Source organism: Ascaphus truei, chromosome 2 (genome assembly GCF_040206685.1).
Source record: "Ascaphus truei isolate aAscTru1 chromosome 2, aAscTru1.hap1, whole genome shotgun sequence".
Lineage (NCBI taxonomy): Eukaryota > Metazoa > Chordata > Amphibia > Anura > Ascaphidae > Ascaphus > Ascaphus truei.
This window is the reverse complement of record NC_134484.1, coordinates 202,184,385-202,206,865: the sequence shown is the minus strand read 5'-3', so window position 1 is coordinate 202,206,865 and position 22,481 is coordinate 202,184,385. Positions and strand designations below refer to the sequence as shown.

Sequence of the window (22,481 nt, the reverse complement as noted above, 5' to 3'; positions counted from 1 at the left end):
TACTTGTATACATATAGCGCCAGAAGATGCTTATGAATTATTCTCTTAAATGGGCTGAAAGGGTTCTTGTAAAATACCATTATTTGGTGAATATCAGCCACAGAGTATGTATATTTATATTGAGATACAAATATATCTTTATATTCATTTATATTAAGATACAAATATAGATCTGTGCAATGAGCTGCAAATTAGGGTTGGGCGATATAAAAATTCTCACCATGATAACAATAAGATATTTATTGCAATAACAATATATCACGATCAATGTTGTTAAAACAAGTCTGAAAATTTTATAGTAAATCGAAATAATGTGTTCTCAAAAATAAAATATTTTCTTTAAATTTACTAGACCAGAGACCTTCATTCCCAAACCCTTTCCATGTCTGCACTTCAACTTTTCTTACCTACACTGCTCCCATCAACCTAACATTCCCCTCATTTATCCACCCTTCAACCCATCATTCTCACCTGAGATACCTCCATTTTTAATAACACTTTTCACTTATAAAATGTTAAATATATTCAATCAAGAATTGTCAAAAAATCAGTGATATCCAACACTTTCATAGAGGGTGAAGTGCAGACATACAATTGGGAGGGTTTAGAGGAAGGGGGTTAAGTACCTGGGGGGAGGGGTTAAGGGTCCCAGGGGGGAGAGAGAAAGGGGTTAAGGGTCCTGGGGGGGTAGAGTAAGAGGTTAAGTGCCCCAGGGGGGGGGGGGGGGCTGCATTTCACTGCTGCCTCTGCTCTCACATGCTGCCAGAAGCTTAACCCCCCACCGAGTCAGCAGCATTCAGAATCAGGAAGGAAGGAGAACTCGGACAGCACAGCAAAAGCTGCTCTCAGTTCACTGACATCCCAAAATATCGTGATGGCAGGTAGCCTCCCATATCAACACGTGGGGAGATTCTATTATGGCGATATTTCGATATATTGCCCAACCCTAGTGCAAATAGGTCGGTGAAAACAAATTGTACACAGTGAAATCTATTTGTTCAATGTGTAAATAAGCTATGAACACTAGTGTCAATGGATACTAGTATTAACTAAATAATGCTACAAAGTTCAAAAATATACCAATAAAACAATTCTTAACACAATAAAATAGTTTATACTGTAAATGTACTAGTAAACACTAAGAATATAAAATATATATAAAACTAGCAGCGCTATACAAGCACATGCTATTATTTTTATCCAAATACCAGTTATACTGTATGAATATCTATTTTGCTTCTCTGGTAGTCAATGAGGAACGCCAAGAAATGTGAATATTTTAGAACCAAGGATTTTTGTTCTATTCACATTCAACATATTTCTCTTTTTATTGAACAAGCTTTACAGCAGATTATGTATTTGAGTTTTATTCAAGATTCCCATTTTTGTTAATATAAGTCCGCTGCACACTCTGTAGAAAAAAAAGGTAATTTAATGTGTGTGTGTGTGTGTGTGTGTCCGACCAATTTAGTAGAACAAGTATTTTGAAGGCTAAATGGATATCATTGGTCTTAAAATAATGAACCTGTTTTGATGTCAAAATACTGTTTCTTTCAATCTGAAGGAATTCCTGGGATCGACTCAGAAACATTATCATGCAGACTTGCAGCCAGTAGACTTTTGTGGCAAGGCAAATGAATCCAGAAAAGAAATTAATAACTGGGTGGCACAAAAAACAGAAGGTGAGCAAATACTACATATCTGTTGTTGATGCAATGTAGTGATGGGTAAAAACCTCTGCACTAAGCCTTTTTAAATGCCCAAGAAAAAATAGTTTTTATTCACATGACCCATGCATATTCACCAAAACTGTTTCCGTCTTGTAAGTATTTTCTAATATTTGTATATTGATACTATATTTGTGGATCTGCAAATGGGTAAAATACCTGTGTAACTGTTAAACACCCTCCCTTTAAGGCAACATCAAAGTGTAGTCTATTCATTAGACATGGGATGCTCAACTTCCCTTAAGCCCCTAACTCCTCCCCCCCCCCCCCCTGCAAACTCACTTTTTATGTCACTTTCCACTTCACAAGTACAGTGCCCCAAGACTTGCCTATATGTGAGTATTTTCTACTAGTGTGTGTATATACCAGTTTTTAATTGCACAAAGTCACAGACTCGTATACTTTATTTATTGACCCCTTCAAGGTATATTTCACATAATTCACTACAATTTTTATGTAATTAGCATTGTAAACTATGCTTTTGAGGCTTACTTTGACGTTGGTTAACAGGCTTATCATGATTTGATCAAAAGATGCAACCAAAAGTACCCTTTATCATACAGACTTGATTTTAAAATGTATATTTTTCACCATGTAGTGTTGGCCCAATGGGAGAAGCGCAGGGATTCACTTTCTTTTTTTTCACATCTGTATGGCCAATTTTTTTTGCCAGCAGCTGTCTCCCTACACAGAGAAGCGTGGAAAATGTGTATCTTTTTTTCATCCCTGCATTTGATCATACACAGCTTCAGTATATACTGTACCACCAACTCATTTAGGAACAGATCTTGCATTAAACTCTTCAAACAAAAAATTGCCTAAAAGATTATTTAGTTCAGTTCCTAATTTAAATCCAAACTATAAGCATCATTTAGGTAACTGCAGTGTCTATAATTTTATGAACAAATTATTTAAATGATTTTCACAGAAGATTTCAAAATAATTATGTTTCAACTTGATGAACAGAAGGCACAATAAGGAAGCTCCATTACTGTCTTCCTTTGACGACTTTTTTTTTTTTTGTGGCTTTTTGTGCAACTACTGTAGTTGGAGCTGTAGCACCACCCTGCCTTTGGGTAATGGACCCCATGTAAACTATAGTGTGTGGTAACTTAAATAAAAGAGAGCATTTATATGTTGTGTACGAAATAATGTTCTATGCATTATTACGTTGTACTGTATTGAAAATCAGAGACAGAACATAAAACACAGACAGAGCTCAGTTTTTAGCACATCCAGTGAAACTCATACACGGTACAGTGCCTAAATATATATGTATAAATATCGAGTAAAATGGTCTTTTAGTTTAACATTTTTGGCCAAAATTGTTGTAAGCCCCTGAGCCAACTGCACGGCAAACCACAATTCAGGGGTCCCTAACGCTAATATAAATTCTTAATAACCTGTGTAATAACAGGAAGAATGATTTATAGTAAATCTGTCAATATTAGTTGCAAAGTTCTAAGTCTGATTGAAGTTTTTAATAACCTGTACATTACCAGGAAAAGCACTCTGTATTAGAGTTGTCACAACCATACTGCAAGCCAGCAAGTTCCCCTGAGTGGAAGATGCTATGGAGTGAGCCCTTAACCATTTAAATGTGGGAGGGGGTGAGCTACAATTAGGTAGGAGGTTGCCACCCTCCAAACAGCCAAGACTGTGACACTCATATGCTTATATATATGTTGTGGTTATTTTGGGGGTTCAATAGGAGCTTGTTGGGTGTCCAGTATGTTGTACTGTATTGTCCTATTTAATTCTTTTTAATATGAGTAAGACTTAGGGACAGATTCACTAAACTCTGATCAGGGGTATTAAAGCTCTATCCCGCATGAACTGCTATTTAATTCCATTTACACTGGATTGAGCTCCAATACCCCTGATCAGAGCTTCATTAATATGGCTCTGTAGCTGGGATTCACTCAGTAGTGGTACTCCACAAGACCCCTTCCAACATGTTACGGTGTATTTACTTGAACGGGCTGTAATGTGTCTTCCAGCGCCAGAATGTGTTGATGTTGTAGCATCGCTAAGTAAACAATTTTTTTTTATCATCCACTCAATACAGCATTAGATCTACCACTAATGTTTTTTTTAGATATTCGATATATTTTTCACAAATTATTCAAAAGATATATTTTCACTATTTAGACCATGATCAAACTTGTAATTTATTGATTTTGAACATTACAATAAATTGTTTAAAATTTGAGCCTATTCATTAAACCACTATAGTTAACACATGCACAGAAAGCCTATTTATCACACTAAACTGTGCGTGACCGGGCTACCAATTCACAGTAAATATGTAACCTGATTGAATTAACTGATCTTTAATGACAATGAAAGCCATTTGTAACAATGTTACATTTATGAATATCTATGCCACCTTCGTTTAAAGTCTATTAAACAGTATATCTGTGGCACATGTTCCCACAGGTAAAATCCAGGACTTGTTACCTGATGGTAGTGTGGATTCACTCACCAAACTAGTACTTGTGAATGCGATCTACTTCAAAGGAAACTGGGCAAACAAGTTTGAGAAAGAGGGTACTCGAGAAATGCCATTCAGACTCAGTAAGGTATGTATACAGGGGAACTGTGTTCTAGTAGATAACAAATGTTTTTCTTGTATACAATTTGCAGACCATTAGTCCTTCTCATACATGCTACCAATGCTAGTGCTAATAACTTATATACCTGGGGGATCTAGTCCTCAAGAAATAAAGGGCTAGATCGACAAAGCTCTGTTTAAATTACGTGGAACAGGCTTTAAGGGGTAGATCCTGACAAGTCCGTTAAATCTGAGCTGCTAAATTGACGTTGCCTAAATAGGTAACGTCTGTTGGCTTCCCTGTGTTTGTGGGTTATACACAAAGCTAAATATATGCAAAAGCAACAGCTGTTTATCTAATTAGTATAGGCTTAACGCCATTTGAAGTTAGCACTGCCTTGCCTTGGCTTCAAATGACATGGCATTAAACCTGTCTTACCCAAAGTTGGCGTTACTTCATTGCAGACCCTGAATAGGTGTTTTATTAAAGTGGGGGAAAAAGACTGGAGAGGACAAGGACCCTGTAAATAACAATGATAGGTATGATTTAACTAACTGGTCTTAAATTTATTCAGACCCTGTAAAACACTTATTTTAGGGTCTGGATATGAGTAACACCACCGTTGGCTATCGTCTAACGTAATGTTAAATTCCTGCGTTGACTATAACGGAGCTCTGTGGATTTGCGCTGTTGGAGGAGACACCTCTTTTGCATATCCGTTGGCACTAACGTATGTTATAGGTACGATCAGGCTCATTACAGCTGAAAACGGCACTTAACGCATCGTTAATGAGCTTTGAAGATCCCCGTTGGCACATAACGAGATATTAAAATTTCATTAAGTCATTAACGGACTTCTGAGCATCTACAGGCATACCCCGCATTAACGGACGCAATGGGACCGGAGCATGTATGTAAAGCGAAAATGTACTTAAAGTGAAGCACTACCTTTTCCCCACTTATCGATGCATGTACTGTACTGCAATCATCATATACGTGCATAACTGATGTAAATAACGCATTTGTAACAGGCTCTTGCGCACAGCTTCGGTACAGGTAGGGAGCTGGTATTGCTGTTCAGGACGTGATGACAGGCGCATGCGTGAGCTGCCGTTTGCCTATTGGGCGATATGTACTTACTCGCGAGTGTACTTAAAGTGAGTGTACTTAAAGCAGGGTATGCCTGTACTCCTAAATTCCCTAAATTAGCATGTTCTCAAAGTTAATTATTTGCAAAAACAATGTCCTTACTACATCTCATTAGCATAGTTTTGACGTTATGATGTTGTGGTATAACGTTGTGTTCTTTTCTAATAACGAGACGTTAAGCCAGTCTAAACCCAGGAAAAGGGCTATTCCTAAAGAGGAGGGAAACAACTGGTGGTGCACCAATGCAAACACTACAAAAGCCCTCTCTCAAAGTCTGGATAAGAAGAACGTCAAGTTTAGGTGTAACTTAAATAATGTAACATGAAGTCATAATCACTACTGCCCATTATTGTTAACACTTTGTTCTCTGCGTTGGAAAACATTGCTTAACGTGACATTATGTTGGGTGAATGCCGTGGTAAATTACTTACCGGGGGTTGTGGATGTGGGCATAAGGCTCATGCTGTTGGTGAATGGGAATCAGATTTTGCCCTTCTATAAACAACTAAAAATGTCCAGTTGTCTTCAATAAATATAGAATCACAGCTGTTTGTTCTACTTTTATAATTATTGTATGACCTGAGCCATATGATAAGGTATTTTTTTACTATTTCAATTTAGGGTGAAACATTAAAAATGTACTTCAACATGTGTTCTGTATATTTCTGAATATATAATGAAACCATATGCATTTTATGTTTCTAGAATACAACCAAGCCTGTGCAGATGATGTATAAAAAGGCTAAATATCCAATGACGTATATTGGCGACTTGCTGACGAAGGTTATTGAGTTGCCTTATGTTAATAATGAGCTGAGTATGGTTATATTGCTCCCTGATGATATTGAGGATGGATCCACTGGACTGGAAAAGGTACTGTAGACCACTTCATTCATTGGAAGCAAAATGTTTTGTATGTATTTATAAGAGGTTTTACCAAGAAATAATACATTGTTACTCCTCATTTTCAAGAATGTCCTGGGCACAGTTATGGTGACAATACATGGTTAATTATAGGATCAGAGGTTATACAATCAATTTTATGGGCAGTTAGAGAGTATGGACTCTGTCATTTCTTGATGACATTAACCCTATCCACGTTTGCTTAATGGACATGACCAGTGAAGGAGAAGCCTGGTGGAGAGACGCTCTTTGGGGGAGCCGTCTTCGGTGCGACTCTTGTTTCTGTGGCATGGCCCATATAAAAATTTTTTTTACCTTGTTTCCTGATAGAGGGGACAGAGTTTACTAGTTCCCAGACTTGCTGTATATGTGATTGCACCAAACTTCTTGAAAGCCATAGTGCAGCCCAATGTTGGTGCATCTAACATTACAGCATTGATTGTAATTTGTAGACAGATTGTGACTTGTAGTTTGAGTGATAGAGATGGTACTTGTAGGTGATCATAGAAAATACGTGTGTGTGTGTGTGTGTGTGTGTGTGTGTGTGTGGGCATCTGGCGCAAACATAAACCAAGTTCCGTGAGGACTGAAACTTTGAAAGCATTAGGATATGATTATAATAATATTTTGAGAGAGCTAAGAAACAGAGCTAAACAAATGTGTGTATCTAAATAATCACAGCATGGATAAAAAAAAAAAAAGTTGGAAATACTGATGATGCATCAAAGATATATTGGGGTAAATAAAGATGAATAATAGTCCAAATATCTTCTTAATGTCTCTGTGTTTGATCGCAGCAGTCACAGTACCTTACAGTGTGGGGCTTAGAGTCCAATCTTTAAAGGTGTAATAGATATCTGTATTTATACTGAACGGGGACTCGGTCGTGACCTTTTGTTATAACCTGCTCCTGACTCACGGTTGCGGGGGGACCTTCACGCTGATGGGACCTGTAGCTGGTCCGCTACGCCGGTGGATTTCGGCTTCTTGGCGCCTCGGTTCTGTAGCCAAGTCATCCCTTCTTAGACCGCGTCACCTCTAGCACATCAGGAAACAGGAAAAACTGTCTCTGCTTCGTTGTAATCGACACCAATCTCTACTGGAAAAGAGGTTTACCCTCGTTCGCCTCCGTCTCTATAATCACCGTCTGTGCTGGAGCTCTGACTCTGCTCAGATCTTCCGCTGAGTGAAGCAGTGTAGTTGAGACTTCTCCTTGCTTTCCTTTGCTTGCTCGCATCAGCACATCACCTGGTCGTGGGGCGGCAGGTGTAACAGCTCAGCTGTTGGAGTCAACCCACCTGCAGTCTCCCGGTCTCCAAATGTGAGGGAGTGATCTCAATCTCACAGCGCACTGGATAGGTGTAGGAAAACAAGCAGAAAAGAACTCCAAACAGTTCAAATTTTCTTCCAACTTGTATTAAAAAATTTAACCATGTAACAAGGAATACAAATCCATATACAGGGGTATAAGCCGAGCACCCTACGCGTTTCGTCCTTCTTGGACTTCATCAGGGTAGGATAAGATATAAAGGTGACCATATATTTATACCTGTCTGCATATTACGATTGGTCAATTGAATAGTTATATGGCCAATTGGCTGTGATTCTGTTGTCCAGTCACAACCCCAATTTGGTATGTACTATACAAGAAGGAATATTCATTGTATACAACTTGTACTGATGTATATGAAACATTACAAATTCAAATTTTAATAAACTTAAACATGAAATAAGAGTATAAAAAGTATATAAAATAAATTGTAAAAACATTCTATAATCTACACAGAGATATAGAGAAATGAATACTCTAATAGTAAAAAAGGGGCGTAGATCCATAAAACAAAATAAAAAACTAATTGTGCATATGCATGGAGAGGCAAACTGTCCCGGCTAAGCTCAGTCTAAGGCTAAGGCCCCGCTCCCAGAGTCAGCGCACCTGCGCTGCTGACAGGCGGTGCGCTGAGATACACAGACCGCGATCTGCGGTCTGTAGGGAGCGGGAGGTGGGCGGGAGGTGGGAGGTTTGATCGGGAGGTGGGCGGGAGGTGGGAGGTTTGATCGGGAGGTGGGCGGTTTGACAGGGAGGGGGGGGCGTGGCTTGAGCGGAGGGACCCGCTACTCTCCCCCCCCTCCCTCCACGGACTCGGGCTGGAGCTGGAAAGTAAGTTTAAACACACACACGCAGGCACTCATTCATACACACACACGCACACACGCGCACACGCGCACACACACACAGGCAGGCACTCACGCACTCATACACACACACGCGCGCACACACAGGCAGGCACTCATACACACACACACACACACACAGACAGAGGCAGGCACTCACGCACTCGGGCACACACATACACACACAGATAGGCACGCACGCACTCAGACACACACACAGAGAAAGGCACTCACCTGCTGTCCCTCCACACTCCTCCCCGCTCCCCGAAGCCTCTCCTCCTCCCGCAGCCTCCCCTCCCCATTGGCTCACAGCCACACACGTCACGCGTCAAAGCTAGAAAACACCATTCTCTGGTGTCTCCAGCGGCTGACGCGCTACAGCGTGTAATCAGCTGTGCAGCCAGTGGGGACCGGGACCGGCTCGCGAGGATTCCCCTGCTGGTGGGGAACTCGCGACCCGCCGCCCGCGCCAACGAGCGCAGCGGGACCGAGGCCTAAAGCTTGCCGGGATCGTAGCGGGCTAGCCGCGGGTCCGTTCTCCATTTAAAAACAGAGTTTCCCGCGCGGCGGCCGCTTCAATAGATAAGCGCTAATGGCACTTACTATTGAAAGCGCCCGAGGCGCAGGAAAACCGGCCGAAACCGGCTCGGTTTCGGCCGGAGACAGCCCGCGCGCCGCCCGCGCTATTTTAAAACTGCGGTGGCGGCCGCATTAGAGTCAGCTTGGCCGCCACTGAATATGCATAAATTGTCAATGTAAAAAATACTGTATAGCATATTGAAAAAATTTGTACATACTGCTGCGGCCAGCTTCAATCTAACAAATGCCCGTAATTTTCCGGGGCTTTTTTTGGCTGGCGCCGAATTTGGCCGCGCTCAGCCGCATCTTCCCCTCCCCTCGCGACCCCCTGGCTACCTCTGATCCGCCTCTCTCCACATCTTCCCTCCATTCCCCTGTCCACTTACCCGGGGATGCCGGCGGAACGTGTGACCGGCGCCACAGTGACGCGCGTCACGCGTCACCAGCCGCGTCTGCCCGGAGTCTGCCCGCACATTGCGGTGGCGGCCGCAGAAGACTCAGGCCGCCACTGTAGTAATGTACCACAAAAGACAGGAATGGTGAACTATATGGACTACAGTATATTAACCCATATAACACACTGACAACAATCTATAAGTCACTGACACAGTACATAAATCACTAGTGACAATTAGTAAAACATTGACAACAATACATAAATCAAATAGAGAGTTAAACGGAATCAAAAAGGAGAAGAGAGGGATATGACTTCAATCCTGGAGAAATACTCCCAGATCAATATCGAAATTGTGTCCAAAGGGAAACAATGTTTTCAATTGATGTATCCATTTTTTTTCCAACTTAAAATCTGATTTGTCACATCTCCTCCTCTACCTATCAAAAGGAGTGCTACTGGGCATGGCCAAATGTATACAACAAAAGACAGACCATGTCTAGCTGGTCTCAGCTGTTTGGAGGTTAGTGGTCCCTCCCCCCAGGGTTTAAGCTCGCCCCCCCCCCCACTTGCCAAGTTAGCAATCATTCTCCCTCCAAATATAGAGGTAAATGAGAATTGTAATCAGGTAGTGATCGGACCTGCTAATTTGGTCATGCCTTGATGTGGCTTGCAGGCTTAGAATGCTCCTCAACAGATGTCAACCCTCCCCTAACTATTGAACTGGCAGGTGATTGTGGGCCCAAATGATCTCCCTCTGCAATATCTGCATAAGACATATTCACTGTTTACCACACTAGGTAAAAATGTGGGTTTCACAAAGCCAGGGTTCTGCAAATGAGACTTGAACGTTTTTGTGGTAAGGAGAAGAAAAAAGAATGTTGGCCCTTGGAAGAGTTACCAGTACAGGGACTGCCATTGGGCACACAAGCAGGAATATGGCTTTTAATCAGTTTTGTGGACAATGTTCCCATGATACTACTAAGACACTGTCTTTAAGATGGATCTTAATATACATGAGATTTAAACTCGACGTAAAAAAGAAATTGTATTCAAGCAAACCTTTTTCATGAGCTTCATCAGCTGTATTAGACTGGAATTGTGCAATTTGGTTCAAAATGAAAATCAAGCAACTGACTGTAAAGACCTTTTTTTGATGCTGTGTTTCTGATGGAAAAATAAGGAAAACTGAAGTGGCATGTGCGTCCACCGGCTCAGTAGTGCTGCTACAGACTAATGGGATGGTCCCTATCCCTACAATACTGTACTGGGTTGGCTCAGGGCCCATCTGGGGCCTAAGGGGCAGTATCTATGCCTAGCCCAGGAAGCCACGTGCTCCCTGGACACTACCTACTCCTGTCCTGACTCCCACACGACTTGGCACACTGGCTCCTTGTCCCAGAGGATATATCCTCCTCTTTGAGCGCCCTCCTTTCCGGCGCAGCCTCCTGAAAGCTCCAGGTGCCATTCCGCCGTCATTCTGGGACTAGTAGTTTCCCATACCATACATGCGGAGCCATTCAAGATGGTCACCGCAACTTAGTCCCGAGGCTTTTGGGAGTTGTGGTTCCGCAGTTCCAAGATGTCCGCCGCTGATACTGCGCATGTGCACCCTACAGTTTCCCCGACTTCCGGTCTGCAGACCAGCTCCCAGCAGAGCATTTCCTTGCACTGAAGGCAGGGAATGGGGACTCTACTACACAAATATATTCAAGTTGGGGTAATACACAAATATCATAAGACTGAGAGGCCACTGATGCAGAAGAGTTTTCCAATAACATACTGTACAACAATAGTTGACTTGAGATCATTGCATCCGTTTTGAGGGTCAGGCAATTTACAAATTGTAGATAATGGCCCCCAAAGGAATTGTTAAAATTATGTACATAATATATTCTGTGCTAGTAGAAAAACACTCTTAAATGGTAAAGGATTCATAATGCATAATAAATACAGAATATGGCAATCTCATAATAAACTGTGTATTAACAAAATCTATATGCTCGTGCACGCGAATCGCACTTTTTGTGTATGGTCTGTGTTGTAAGCGACAGCTGGGCGTGGCTATGACGCAAACGGGTAGGCAGACAAAATTCCATTTCAGTGCAGCATGGCACTTAATAAATATAAACAGATTTAGTTAGATGTAATTTACAAAACTCATTTAATTGTTTTTGACTTTTGTGAAGAAACAGTTCGGAGCATTATAAAACAGCTGCTTTCAGTCATTTTAAGAATCAAGCCACTATAAGTCTTGGTTTATTTTTGTTCCATGTTGATAAATTTTGCACTGAATGTGTTTGTTTAAGTGGAGGATGTTTTCCAATGAAATTGCAGCCTCACTGTGATTGGCTACTAGAGCGTGGCATGCACCGCAGCAGCGTGAAAAGACACTTTTCATGTCTTTCCTCTGATCTGCCGGGTCCACGCTCACTGCCGTACGCACGCGCGTCGGAAGTATAGAACGTTAGGTTTAAACAGTCGATTATAATTGACACGCACGGTAGCGCTCGTGCGCACACTATATTACGCGCCTATGGTACTCCTAGCTCTATAATTGTATTTACAAGAGCTGGCCCCTGCCCTTAATGAACAAGTAGAAGAAGACATGACTTTGTGACGTGGAAAATGCTGATGGGCCTGAAGTTACCTAATATTTTTCTCCAGTTAGATGAAGAAAACCAAATATGTTTGATGGATTCTCCATAACTTTATAAGGATGAGGCAGCTGTATACAACTACAGCTGCAACTACCGGTTGTAGACCGCTTGCCTTGAGAATTCTGCACCTAAACCCATCCCACGCTGCGAGATCCCTGCAGCACGCTGAGAGATTTCTGCGCCAGACTAATGGCCCATCATATTAACACAGCGGGGGTCCCTGTATTTGAATGGGACTCGCACTGTGAATCCTACCGGGTTGCGAGTCACATTGAAACGCAAGGAACCCTGCTGTGTTAATCCAATGTGCCATTACGGCCTGCTGTGGACCATCTCGCGAGTTACTGTGAGATGGTCACAGATTTTCCTTGGCAAGCAGTCTAAAACCGGCAGTTGCATCTGTAATTAAGGAGATGTTAAACATTTAACAAAGAGCCTTTGCCGTTTGGACATGATGCAGAATACTCGTAATATAGAGTTGTAGCAGGCGTACTGTACGAAGCAATAATGTGCAATATTGTCCAAAAATACTCGTACCTCTTGTTACTGAAACTTGGAATGGACATAATATGGAAGAAAATACTTGATTACTACAGAGCCTCAAAGACACTTGCACACCTTAACATACATATTTCCTTAGATGACTATAAATGTTTTTTAATTAAGTTTGATAACTAAAAAAAGAAATTGCATTATTATGCAGAGGCCAAAGTTATCAACTAGCAAAACACTTCAATTGCCATAAACATTTTTGTTAAAACTGCATCATGGAAGCAGATCTAAATAAACAGAAATGTTGCATCTTTCCCAATGAAATAAGATCTTGTGTCTTTATGTGATTATTAGCACGTACTGTAACAAGTATCCCAAAATACCAATGAAATTAAGAATAGAAAAATTATGTAGAGTTCGTGGGACAACTAATGGTGAGCTTTGTAATGTCCTCATTAAAAGAGAGACACTGCAATCCAGACAGTGCAAATAATGAATCCTCCTCTATACAGCACTTGAAGAATTGAAAAAATCCTCTTTTACCAAGTACCCTTTTATGCTAAAATAGAAGTGATTGTTTTGTCAAATAAGTGTTCCTTTTATTTTAGAACACTATTGGTCAGAAGATATTTGGCAAAGGTGAAGTAAAACAGTTATGTATCTTTCCTGCTTTTATAAATCTGATCTAGTGGCCCTCCACTATTTGTTTGCTTTTGAACCTAGTAATAACTGTCTTATGTTTTACAGCTTGAAAAAGAATTGACCTATGAAAAGTTTTTGCAATGGACAAACCCAGAAATGATGGACCAAACACAAATGCACTTGTCTGTTCCCAAGTTTAAACTAGAAGACGATTACGACCTGAAATCTGTTCTCATTAACATGGGGATGTCTGATGCCTTTGACATTGGCAGATCAGATTTCTCTGGAATGTCTGGGAATAATGACCTGGTTCTGTCAAAGGTGGTGCACAAATCCTTTGTGGAGGTGAATGAGGAAGGTACAGAGGCTGCAGCTGCCACTGCAGGAATCATGATGCTTCGATGTGCAATGATTGAACCGAGGATCACATGTGACCATCCTTTCCTCTTCTTTATTATGCACAAAAAAAATCGCAGCATCCTGTTCTGTGGCAGATTCTCTTCACCCTAAAATTGCAGTTATTGTTTTAATACTGTATAAGATCCAAGTAATTTACCTTTTTCTACCACTAACTAAATGTTTTAAGCACTTCTAAGTAATACTGACATTAGCTATAAACACTACACTCCTTGCAGGCTCAGCAAGTGAAGGTGTAACACTCCCGCCTCAGTCTGTTTTGTAGGCAATCTGAGAACATGCTGTTATTGGGGCATAATGATTTGCGACCACAGACTTGTTGGTTGTATTTTTTTGTGGACCTATTGGTCTCTGAGTCGGTGTAAGTAATGATTTCTGCAGTGTCTTTAAAAATACTCCAAATAAATACAATTTACTTGGGCACAGAATTTAATGTTATAGCTTGGTGATCAAGTAAACAGCACTACTGATATCAAGAAGCATTGTAAATCGTATGACTCTAAAAATCCAATCTGAATGGCAACCCATTTGCTAAAAACCATCAGTTAATTTTGGGGCACCATGACTACACATAGTTCATATATTTCCACTTGAAAGATATGATTAGGAACCTATATGTGACAGAACACTACGTTTCACCAGGTGCACGGATGACCAGGTCTTGTACACAGAATGATCTGCTACAGATTTCTGTGGTGATGGAAGTGGGGAGAAAAAAAGAACATTTATTAAGCCTAATTGCATCTTCATCATATGTGACTGGTTCCATAACGCAGACCATCACTACATTGCTTTTCAATAACTTTCATCCATGACGCATTTATTTAATTGATAGCAATGCATGTCAAATATGTCATACAATTGTTGTAATTGAATATAAATTGAAACAATGTGAATGTTATCACAGCGAAACAAGTGTTATGGTGTTGGTGCTAGTTATACCAGTGTCCTAATGTGTATATGCAGTGACCGTTTTACAGAAGTGGCTGTTAATTCTGTTTTCCTGTGTAATAAACAAACCCTGAAATCTACAGTTTGACATAAATGTGGGTTTTTTTTCAGATGTAATACTGTATTACCATAGTAGTGATAGTGTAGTACCATGTGGTACTAATATGTTGCATGTGTTGAAAGCAAAACAAATAATACAACACAAACGGCTGCAATTCTAAAGTTAGTGGTCAAGGCCAAGTTATAAGCCGGATTCAGAATAGCCTGGTGAAGCATTTCACAAAGTATGACGTATGGGGAACTGCACGTCTAGGTGATAAAGTTCTACAAATAGTGGCATTGTTTTGCCTTTCTGTACTAGTCCAATGTGGAGTATCAAAGAAAGACAACTATAATGGAGGCTGTCGCAGAGAAACCAAGGAAATTGCTCTGTTAAAGTGTAAAATACAAGGCTTTTAAGGATTTCTATAAGGAAATGCAAAAATCAGAAAAGGAATTATGTTGAAAGAATATGCTTTATTGCTTTTAACGAAACCATTTAGTAATTAAAGGTACAAGACGCCACTGTATGAAGCACAACACGGCAGTTAGTGCAGTATGTGGTGTTTGAGTTTGGATTACGATCGGGGAAGGATGGAGATGGGGTGAGAAGAGAGACTGAGCAAGTGAGCAAACTGGAGACGTTTCACAGAACTACATTGTGTGCATGTAATCGGAGGTGAATACGCAATATGCCTGGTTTGTGGGGGAAAGGTAGAAAACTAAGGATTTTTTTATTTTTTTTACTTGTGCTCAATGATATTATGTGTTGTCCAAACATCTGAGGGCAAATACCAAATATTACACCATAAAATACTGATTTAATTCTAGGTACAGTAGGGCTTATGCCAGACTAAAGAATAAATCCTACAACAATACAAAAAAGAGAAACTACAAGGAGCACTTTTTAGTAGTAAAGTCCCTGCCTTTGCAGCAGATACACCCAGTTCAAATCTAAGTATACAGGTCTCCGTGTAACCTTGGCTAACTAACGTTAAATTGTAAATTTTTAAGGGTAGGGGCTCTGCCTGCCTGATTCTGTGTGTGTGTGTGTGTCTTAGGTGAAGGGTGCGCAAACTTTTTTTCATCTGCAACCCGCTTACCTCGTCTTTGACATTTTCTGACATCATGTGATGTCACGTTGCCATGGCAAGGCGTCACCATAAGCCTCCGGAGACAAGGTAAGTGGCATACAGAGGCCTCGCGCGCTCCCCCGACATTTAATTTAAATGCTTTGGGAAAGAGTGCTAGGCCTCTGTAATCACCCAACCCGCCTTGGCTCTCCATTGAGAGGAAAACACACCAATGATCCACTTTAAGATTGCCATGGTTGGTCTTACCTAATTCTACATAGAAAATGTTCCTGCGTTCACCAAGTTTCTGTAGATTTTTCCATTGAGGGCCTAGTTATCCACAGTGACATCAATGATTTTATGTTTAAAATTAATTTTGAATTTTTTTTTTTTTTGTAAATGTGTATTTTAATTTGGTTAATGTCCCAAACCACTATTGACCACATTTGACTAATGGGGATATTATGCATTAGTCTGGAGGGGGATGGTTATGTTTGAGGGTGGAGCTGGTGGGTGGCAGGAGGGTTTAGCCCCATCATTACTGTAGCGGTTAGCCACTAAGGCAAAGCTTTTTTTCCCCCCCATAGGATTGAAGCAGGGGGTCTCAGAGCAGAACCACATTAATTTTAGGTCCGGGAATCCCCTGCTTCACGAAATACAGATCTCAGTATGGGGTGCCGGTATCTTGGAGCTGTTTAAAGGTCCCGGTCACGTGGGAGATTTCAACTTTTTCCGGTGTCGCATACGGAGGATTATCTCAGGAAGCAAGGGTTCCCCAGACCTGAAATTAATGCAGTTCGGCTCCGGAGAACCCCTGCTTCAATACAATGTACTAAATGAAAACAGCACAATCTGCTATAAGCTGTGTGGGGAGACCGAGATACTGCTTATCTCTGATCTCTGCGCAGCTCTTAGACTTGGGTGGCCTAGTAGGATTAAAGTGGTGGGGGTCCAATCCAGAAGCAGGGACATCCACTGATTTAATCTTTCTGGGAAACTTGCTGTCCTTCACAAGAGCGGTAGCCACTATTTGCAACCACATAGTATAAATAACGGCACCGAAGACAGTCTGGCTACATCTGTACATCACATTGTCTTGTAAAGGTTGATTTGGCTTGTCCAAAATTAATATTTATTCTATTTAAAAACCTTCATTGTTTCTGACAGCACTAAAACCAGATTATTCTTTTTTGGATGACAAATTGTAGACATCTTTTGATTTAATCAGAATTGTATTTCTAATCTCTATATTGTTTGTCTATACCATATGTATGATTGCAATCAAATAAAGGGCACTTAATTGTATTTTCCAGCTTGAACGAGAATTATCGTATGAGAAATTTGTGGAATGGACAAACCCAGAAACGATGGACAGGACAGAAGTGAAGCTTTCCTTACCCAAGTTTAAACTAGAAGACAATTACGACCTGGAATCTGTTCTCAGCAGCATGGGGATGTCTGATGCCTTTGACATTGGCAGATCAGATTTCTCAGGAATGTCTGAGAATAATGACCTCGTTCTGTCAAAGGTGGTGCACAAATCCTTTGTGGAGGTGAATGAGGAAGGTACAGAAGCTGCAGGTGCTACTGGAGTAGTTATGATGCTTCGTTGTGCAAGAATTGTTCCAACGTTCACATGTGACCATCCTTTCCTGTTCTTTATAATGCACAAACAGAGCCGCAGCATTCTGTTCTGTGGCAGATTCTCTTCACCTTAAAATATAAAAGGAAAATAAGTCACAATTTACATTTTGCTTTCTTTCTGATATTTCTACCACGAGCCCTGTGGATATTTAGGTCAACAATAGATTATACGCTGGAACTGACACTTGGCAAAATTAGATGTTAACTGAGGGTCATTTAATATCATTAAAGAAACATGAGTGTTGGTTTCCCAAAATGTTGTAATACAATAATTTAATCAATTTGTTACTTCTCTCTTTAAAATAAGTTTAGTTCAGGTAGAGCTGCAATTTGTGTATATTAATCGGCTCACATTGGTTTTGAGGTGCAGGCTGAGGCTTCAGTCCACTGAATCATAGCCAGCAAATTCCTACAGAATTGGTGCCTCTTACAGGCGTCTGGCTGGAAGATCTTTTAGTCTACACCACATTTTACTTGTTGGTAATGCAAATGCTTGGAGTTCAGGTGGTACAATTAATGCACTATGGGATCTAAAGTCTCCCAGCTGCAAAATTGTAGGGGGGGGGGATAGGGCTAAAACTACCAAGTTTATCAAAGAAAAGGATCCCTTTATAGCAATTAGAGTTTTTCCTTTTATAAATCTGGTGCAATTATTTTGCATAAACACTTACAGTAGATACTTATCTTGAAGAAAGGGGGTTCCCAACAGGGAGAGATGGGTCTCAAAGGTATAGGGGGTGCACTGAAACAGAAGCCAAACGGATTATATGCAAATCCTAGGCTAACTGAAATGACATGGGTAATGTTAATACAGCAGGTGTCACCCTAAAACAAGCCTTAAAGTATAATATAAATCCAAGATGTGGAGTCTGATAGAGGTATATGAGTCCCAAGGGTAATGCAATATTGCAGATAAAAGACCCTGATGCAGGGACAACCTCATAAAAAGACTATCCAATTGATAGATAAAGCATATGTACTCACAGAGATGAGATGATCCTTCTCCTGAGGTATATCTTCACTTGTAGGCTTATCTAGATACTTATCTTGAAGATGTAGATGTGATAGCACTTTTGCTTTAACCTATTCACTGCCAGAGAACTGTACACCAAAGGAAACTTCTGTCCCCGAGGATTTATAGTTGTTCAAATTGTAAGATTAATTGTAAATTGTGATGCCTTTTAAGGGACCAATATTAAAGTTCCTAGATTAAGAACTCAATGGTTTGAAAAGCTCTACACTTTTATTTAAAGTATACATTATATGAAAAATACACTTAAAGAAGATATCTATGATTTTAAAATATCGTTACACCATAATTTAATCTATGACGGTCAGCTAAAACGCATCACAACCTACAAAAAAGTCTACATTTCTCCAGGACAAATACAGCTACTAGACCCTTGAATGATGGACCCTTTAAGACTTAAATTCCAATAGAAGCCTGAATGTTACTGAACTTTTAATACACAAACCCTTCTCTCTTCATGGGTCATGTAATGTATATTTGCTGCAGAATGCTTTAGCAAGACAGTAGTAGTAATACAAATTGGAATTGTCTTCTTCACCACCAATATGTGATTGTGATAGATCTGGTTATATCAGTGTTACAAATAAATGCTTAATAGTATTTTTGATATATCTACTTCTAACAAATCACTTGTCCAGTATGAATACTAGATGAACCACATTTTATTTACTCATGACCAGAACATAAAGTATTATAAGTAGTATTTTGAGAAGGGCAGTTAAACAAAAGTGTCCTTTTATCTGAAATGCTTTTATTTTACCAAAAATGGCTTTGCTTACTTTCCCTTCTATAGCAAAAAATAAAGACAATATAAAACTACTTTTTGGTGTTTACTAATTTTGTATTTGTGGTATGTCTCTTGTAAAATACTTTAAGTTTAACTTTGCAGTGCGTGGCTGGACGCCTCTGGCACAAAGAAACATGATTGCTGAATTCCACAATACACCTTAAAAGAAGCTGTTCCCACCCAACCCCATAATAACCAGTCATACAAGTATTTTTGGATGAAAACGGTCACAGCATTTTATTACTACAAATATAGTGCTTGCCATTCGTTAACCATTTAACACATTCTAACATATGACAGCCACTGGCTTTAAGGTCACTGCAACCACTAGGTGGGCGGCGGGAGTAGAGGAGGAAGTACAACAGAGGGGGGGTAGAACAGCGGCGCAGGGGAGGAAGATGGGAGGAATGTGGGAGTAGAGCAGGGCAGAGGAGGGGTGCGGCCAGGATTAGTCCAACCCGCAAGTCTTCACTGACTTCCGGTGTTTGCTGCTGTACAGCACAGGTCCTCCCAGAAGTTATCCACCTGCCGCCCTGCTCTGTTCCCACGGTCCTCCGCCCTACTCTCCCGCCGCCCCCGTCTCTGCTGTCACCCAGCTCTGTGCCCACTGCCTGTCTACACCAGCTCCTGCCACCTTGTGTCCTCCCCCAGGCCACTGATAGGTATTAATTGGGGGAGGGGGTGTGCTAGAGAGGGGCTACTGTGTAATGTAAAAAAAAAAAAAAATTCCAAAAGTGACTGAAGGTTTGCCTAAGGTGCCAAAAACCCCAAGCCAGCACAACCCAAGCCACAAAACTAAAGGCGTTGTGCTACATTCCTAAGGCCATATATGGCCAACGAAAACCCATCAGCATTTAACCTCATACAAGTGGCATGAACATTCCGCTGCTGTGATAACACCAAAATGTGTTCTGTTTTTACATAATTTCTTTATACATACTTTTAATAAAATGACATTAATACCAATACTTTTTTAAATATACACAGTTAGGTTCGGAAATAATTGGACACTGACATAATTTTCATAATTTTGGCTCTGTACGCCACCACAATGGATTTTAAATGAAACAACCGAGATGCAATAGAAGTGCAGGCTTTCAGCTTTAATTCAAGGGGTTGATCAAAAATATTGTATGAAACGTTTAGGAATTGCAACTATTTTCATACACAGTCCCCTTATTTCAGGGGCCCAAATGTAATTGGACAAATTAACACAATCATAAATAAAATGTTCATTTTTAATACTTTGTCGATAATCCTTTGCAGGCAATGACTGCTTGAAGTCTGGAACGCATGGACATCACCAAACGCTGGGTTTCCTCCTTTGTGATGCATTGCCAGGCCTTTACTGCAGCTGTCTTCAGTTGTTGTTTGTTCGTTTGTCTTTCTGCCTTAAGTTTTGTCTTCAGCAAGTGAAATGCATGCTCGATCAGGTTGAGATCAGGTGATTGACTCGGCCATTGCAGAATATTCCACTTCTTTGCATTAATAAAACTCCTGGATTGCTTTCGCCGTATGTTTTGGGTCATTGTCCATCTGTAAAGTGAAGCGCCGTCCAATCAACTTCGCTGAATCTGAGCAGACAAAATATCCCTATACACTTCAGAATTCCTCCGGCTGCTTCTGTCTTCTATCACAACATCAATAAACACTAGTGACCCAGTGCCATTGTAAGCCACGCATGCCCATGCCATCACACTGCCTCCACCGTGCTTTACAAGTGATGTGGTATGCTTCAGATCATGAGCCATTTCAAGCCTTCTCCATACTTTTTTCTTCCCATCATTCTGGTACAGATTGATCTTAGTTTCATATGTCCAAAGAATGCTGTTCCAGAACTGGGCTGGCTTTTTTAGATATTGTTTGGCAAAGTCTAATCTGGCCTTTCTATTCTTGAGGCAAGGTGAATGGTTTGCACCTTGCGGTCAACCCGCTGTATTTGCTCTCGTGAAGTCTTCTCTTTATGGCAGACTTGGATAATGATATGCCTACCTCCTGGAGCGTGTTCTTCACTTGGCTGGATGTTTTGAAGGGGTTTTTCTTTACCATGGAAAGGATCCTACGATCATCCACCACTGTTGTCTTCCGTGGACGTCTAGGCCTTTTTGTGTTGCAGAGCTCACCAGTGCGTTCTTTTTTTCTCAAAATATACCAACCTGTTATTTGGCCACTCCTAATGTTCCTGCTATCTCTCTGATGGATTTTCTTTTTTTTTTGCAGCCTAAGGATGCTCTGTTTCATTTGCATTGAGCGCTCCTTTGACCACATGTTGTGGGTTCACAGCAACAGCTTCCAAATGTGAATGCCACACCTGGAATCAACTCCAGACCTTTTACCTGCTTAATTGATGATGAAATAACGAAGCAATAGCCCACACCTGCCCATGAAACAGCTTTTGAGTCTATTGTCCAATTACTTTTGGTCCCTTGAAAAATAGGGTGTTACATATTAAAGAGATGTAATTCCTAAACCCTTCCTCCAATTTGGATGTGAATACCCTGAAATTAAAGCCGATATACTGTTGCGGCCCCTTTTATCCTCCTACATCCCTGTGACGGTAACTTTGTGACAGGCTATTAATAATACACACCAAAAATATAACTGGGTTGAACTGAACGAGGCTTAGATATGATAAAATATAATTTATTCCTTGAAAAAGGTGAACACACGAGATAGTACAAATAACAACAAAATATAACACTTACTTAAGATGGAATGATGAAGCAGTCATAATTCTGGACTGGCAGTTCATACAGCAATCTTCAAAATCACCAAGACACGAAAAAACATGAAGGACAATGAGTAAGGGCTGATACTGGGTTAAATACCATTTCAAACCCATCTCTTAACCCTAGGCGCCGAGTTGGCTAGAAAAATCTCTTTGAAGGAGACTTTGGTTTCCCTTGTAAGTGTGAAGACCAACACTTAAAAACACTCAGTTCCGAGAGGCGCATGCGCGACGGCAAGGAGTATGGCAGCTTAGTCTGAGAGCTCCCTGCCTCGCTTCCCGATATATCACGTAAAATCTACCAAATTCCACACCAAACGGCACACAAACTCATATAAAGATTAAACAATTAAACAGGATGTCACGGAAGACCCCCAAAACGACGAAAAAACGAGGGTTACCAGAATATTTTGGCAGACCGGGGCCGCGCGGTGCAGGCTCAGAAATGGCGCCGGTTTCAAACGCCGGCTCAGAAACTGAACCCGACGGGGAGGAGGAGGAATTAACCCTGCAGGAACAACTGCCGGCAAGACAAT

At 40.8% G+C, this 22,481-nt stretch overlaps 1 protein-coding gene across 2 annotated transcripts in view; it reads left to right on the top strand.

The window, feature by feature from the left end:
• Positions 1-19,249, top strand: part of LOC142487109 (serpin B6-like) — a 50,284-nt gene extending 31,035 nt beyond the window's left edge. The window contains exons 4-7 of one of the 2 annotated variants that reach the window (XM_075585830.1): positions 1,565-1,682; positions 4,167-4,309; positions 6,137-6,304; positions 17,070-19,249. In XM_075585830.1, coding sequence (XP_075441945.1) covers positions 1,565-1,682; positions 4,167-4,309; positions 6,137-6,304; positions 17,070-17,474 — 834 coding nt within the window. In that variant the 3' untranslated portion in view covers positions 17,475-19,249. Of the gene's footprint in view, positions 1-1,564; positions 1,683-4,166; positions 4,310-6,136; positions 6,305-13,381; positions 14,725-17,069 lie in introns of those variants that run through there. The other variant, XM_075585829.1, reaches the window with a different exon arrangement.
• The last annotated feature ends 3,232 nt before the right edge of the window (positions 19,250-22,481 follow it).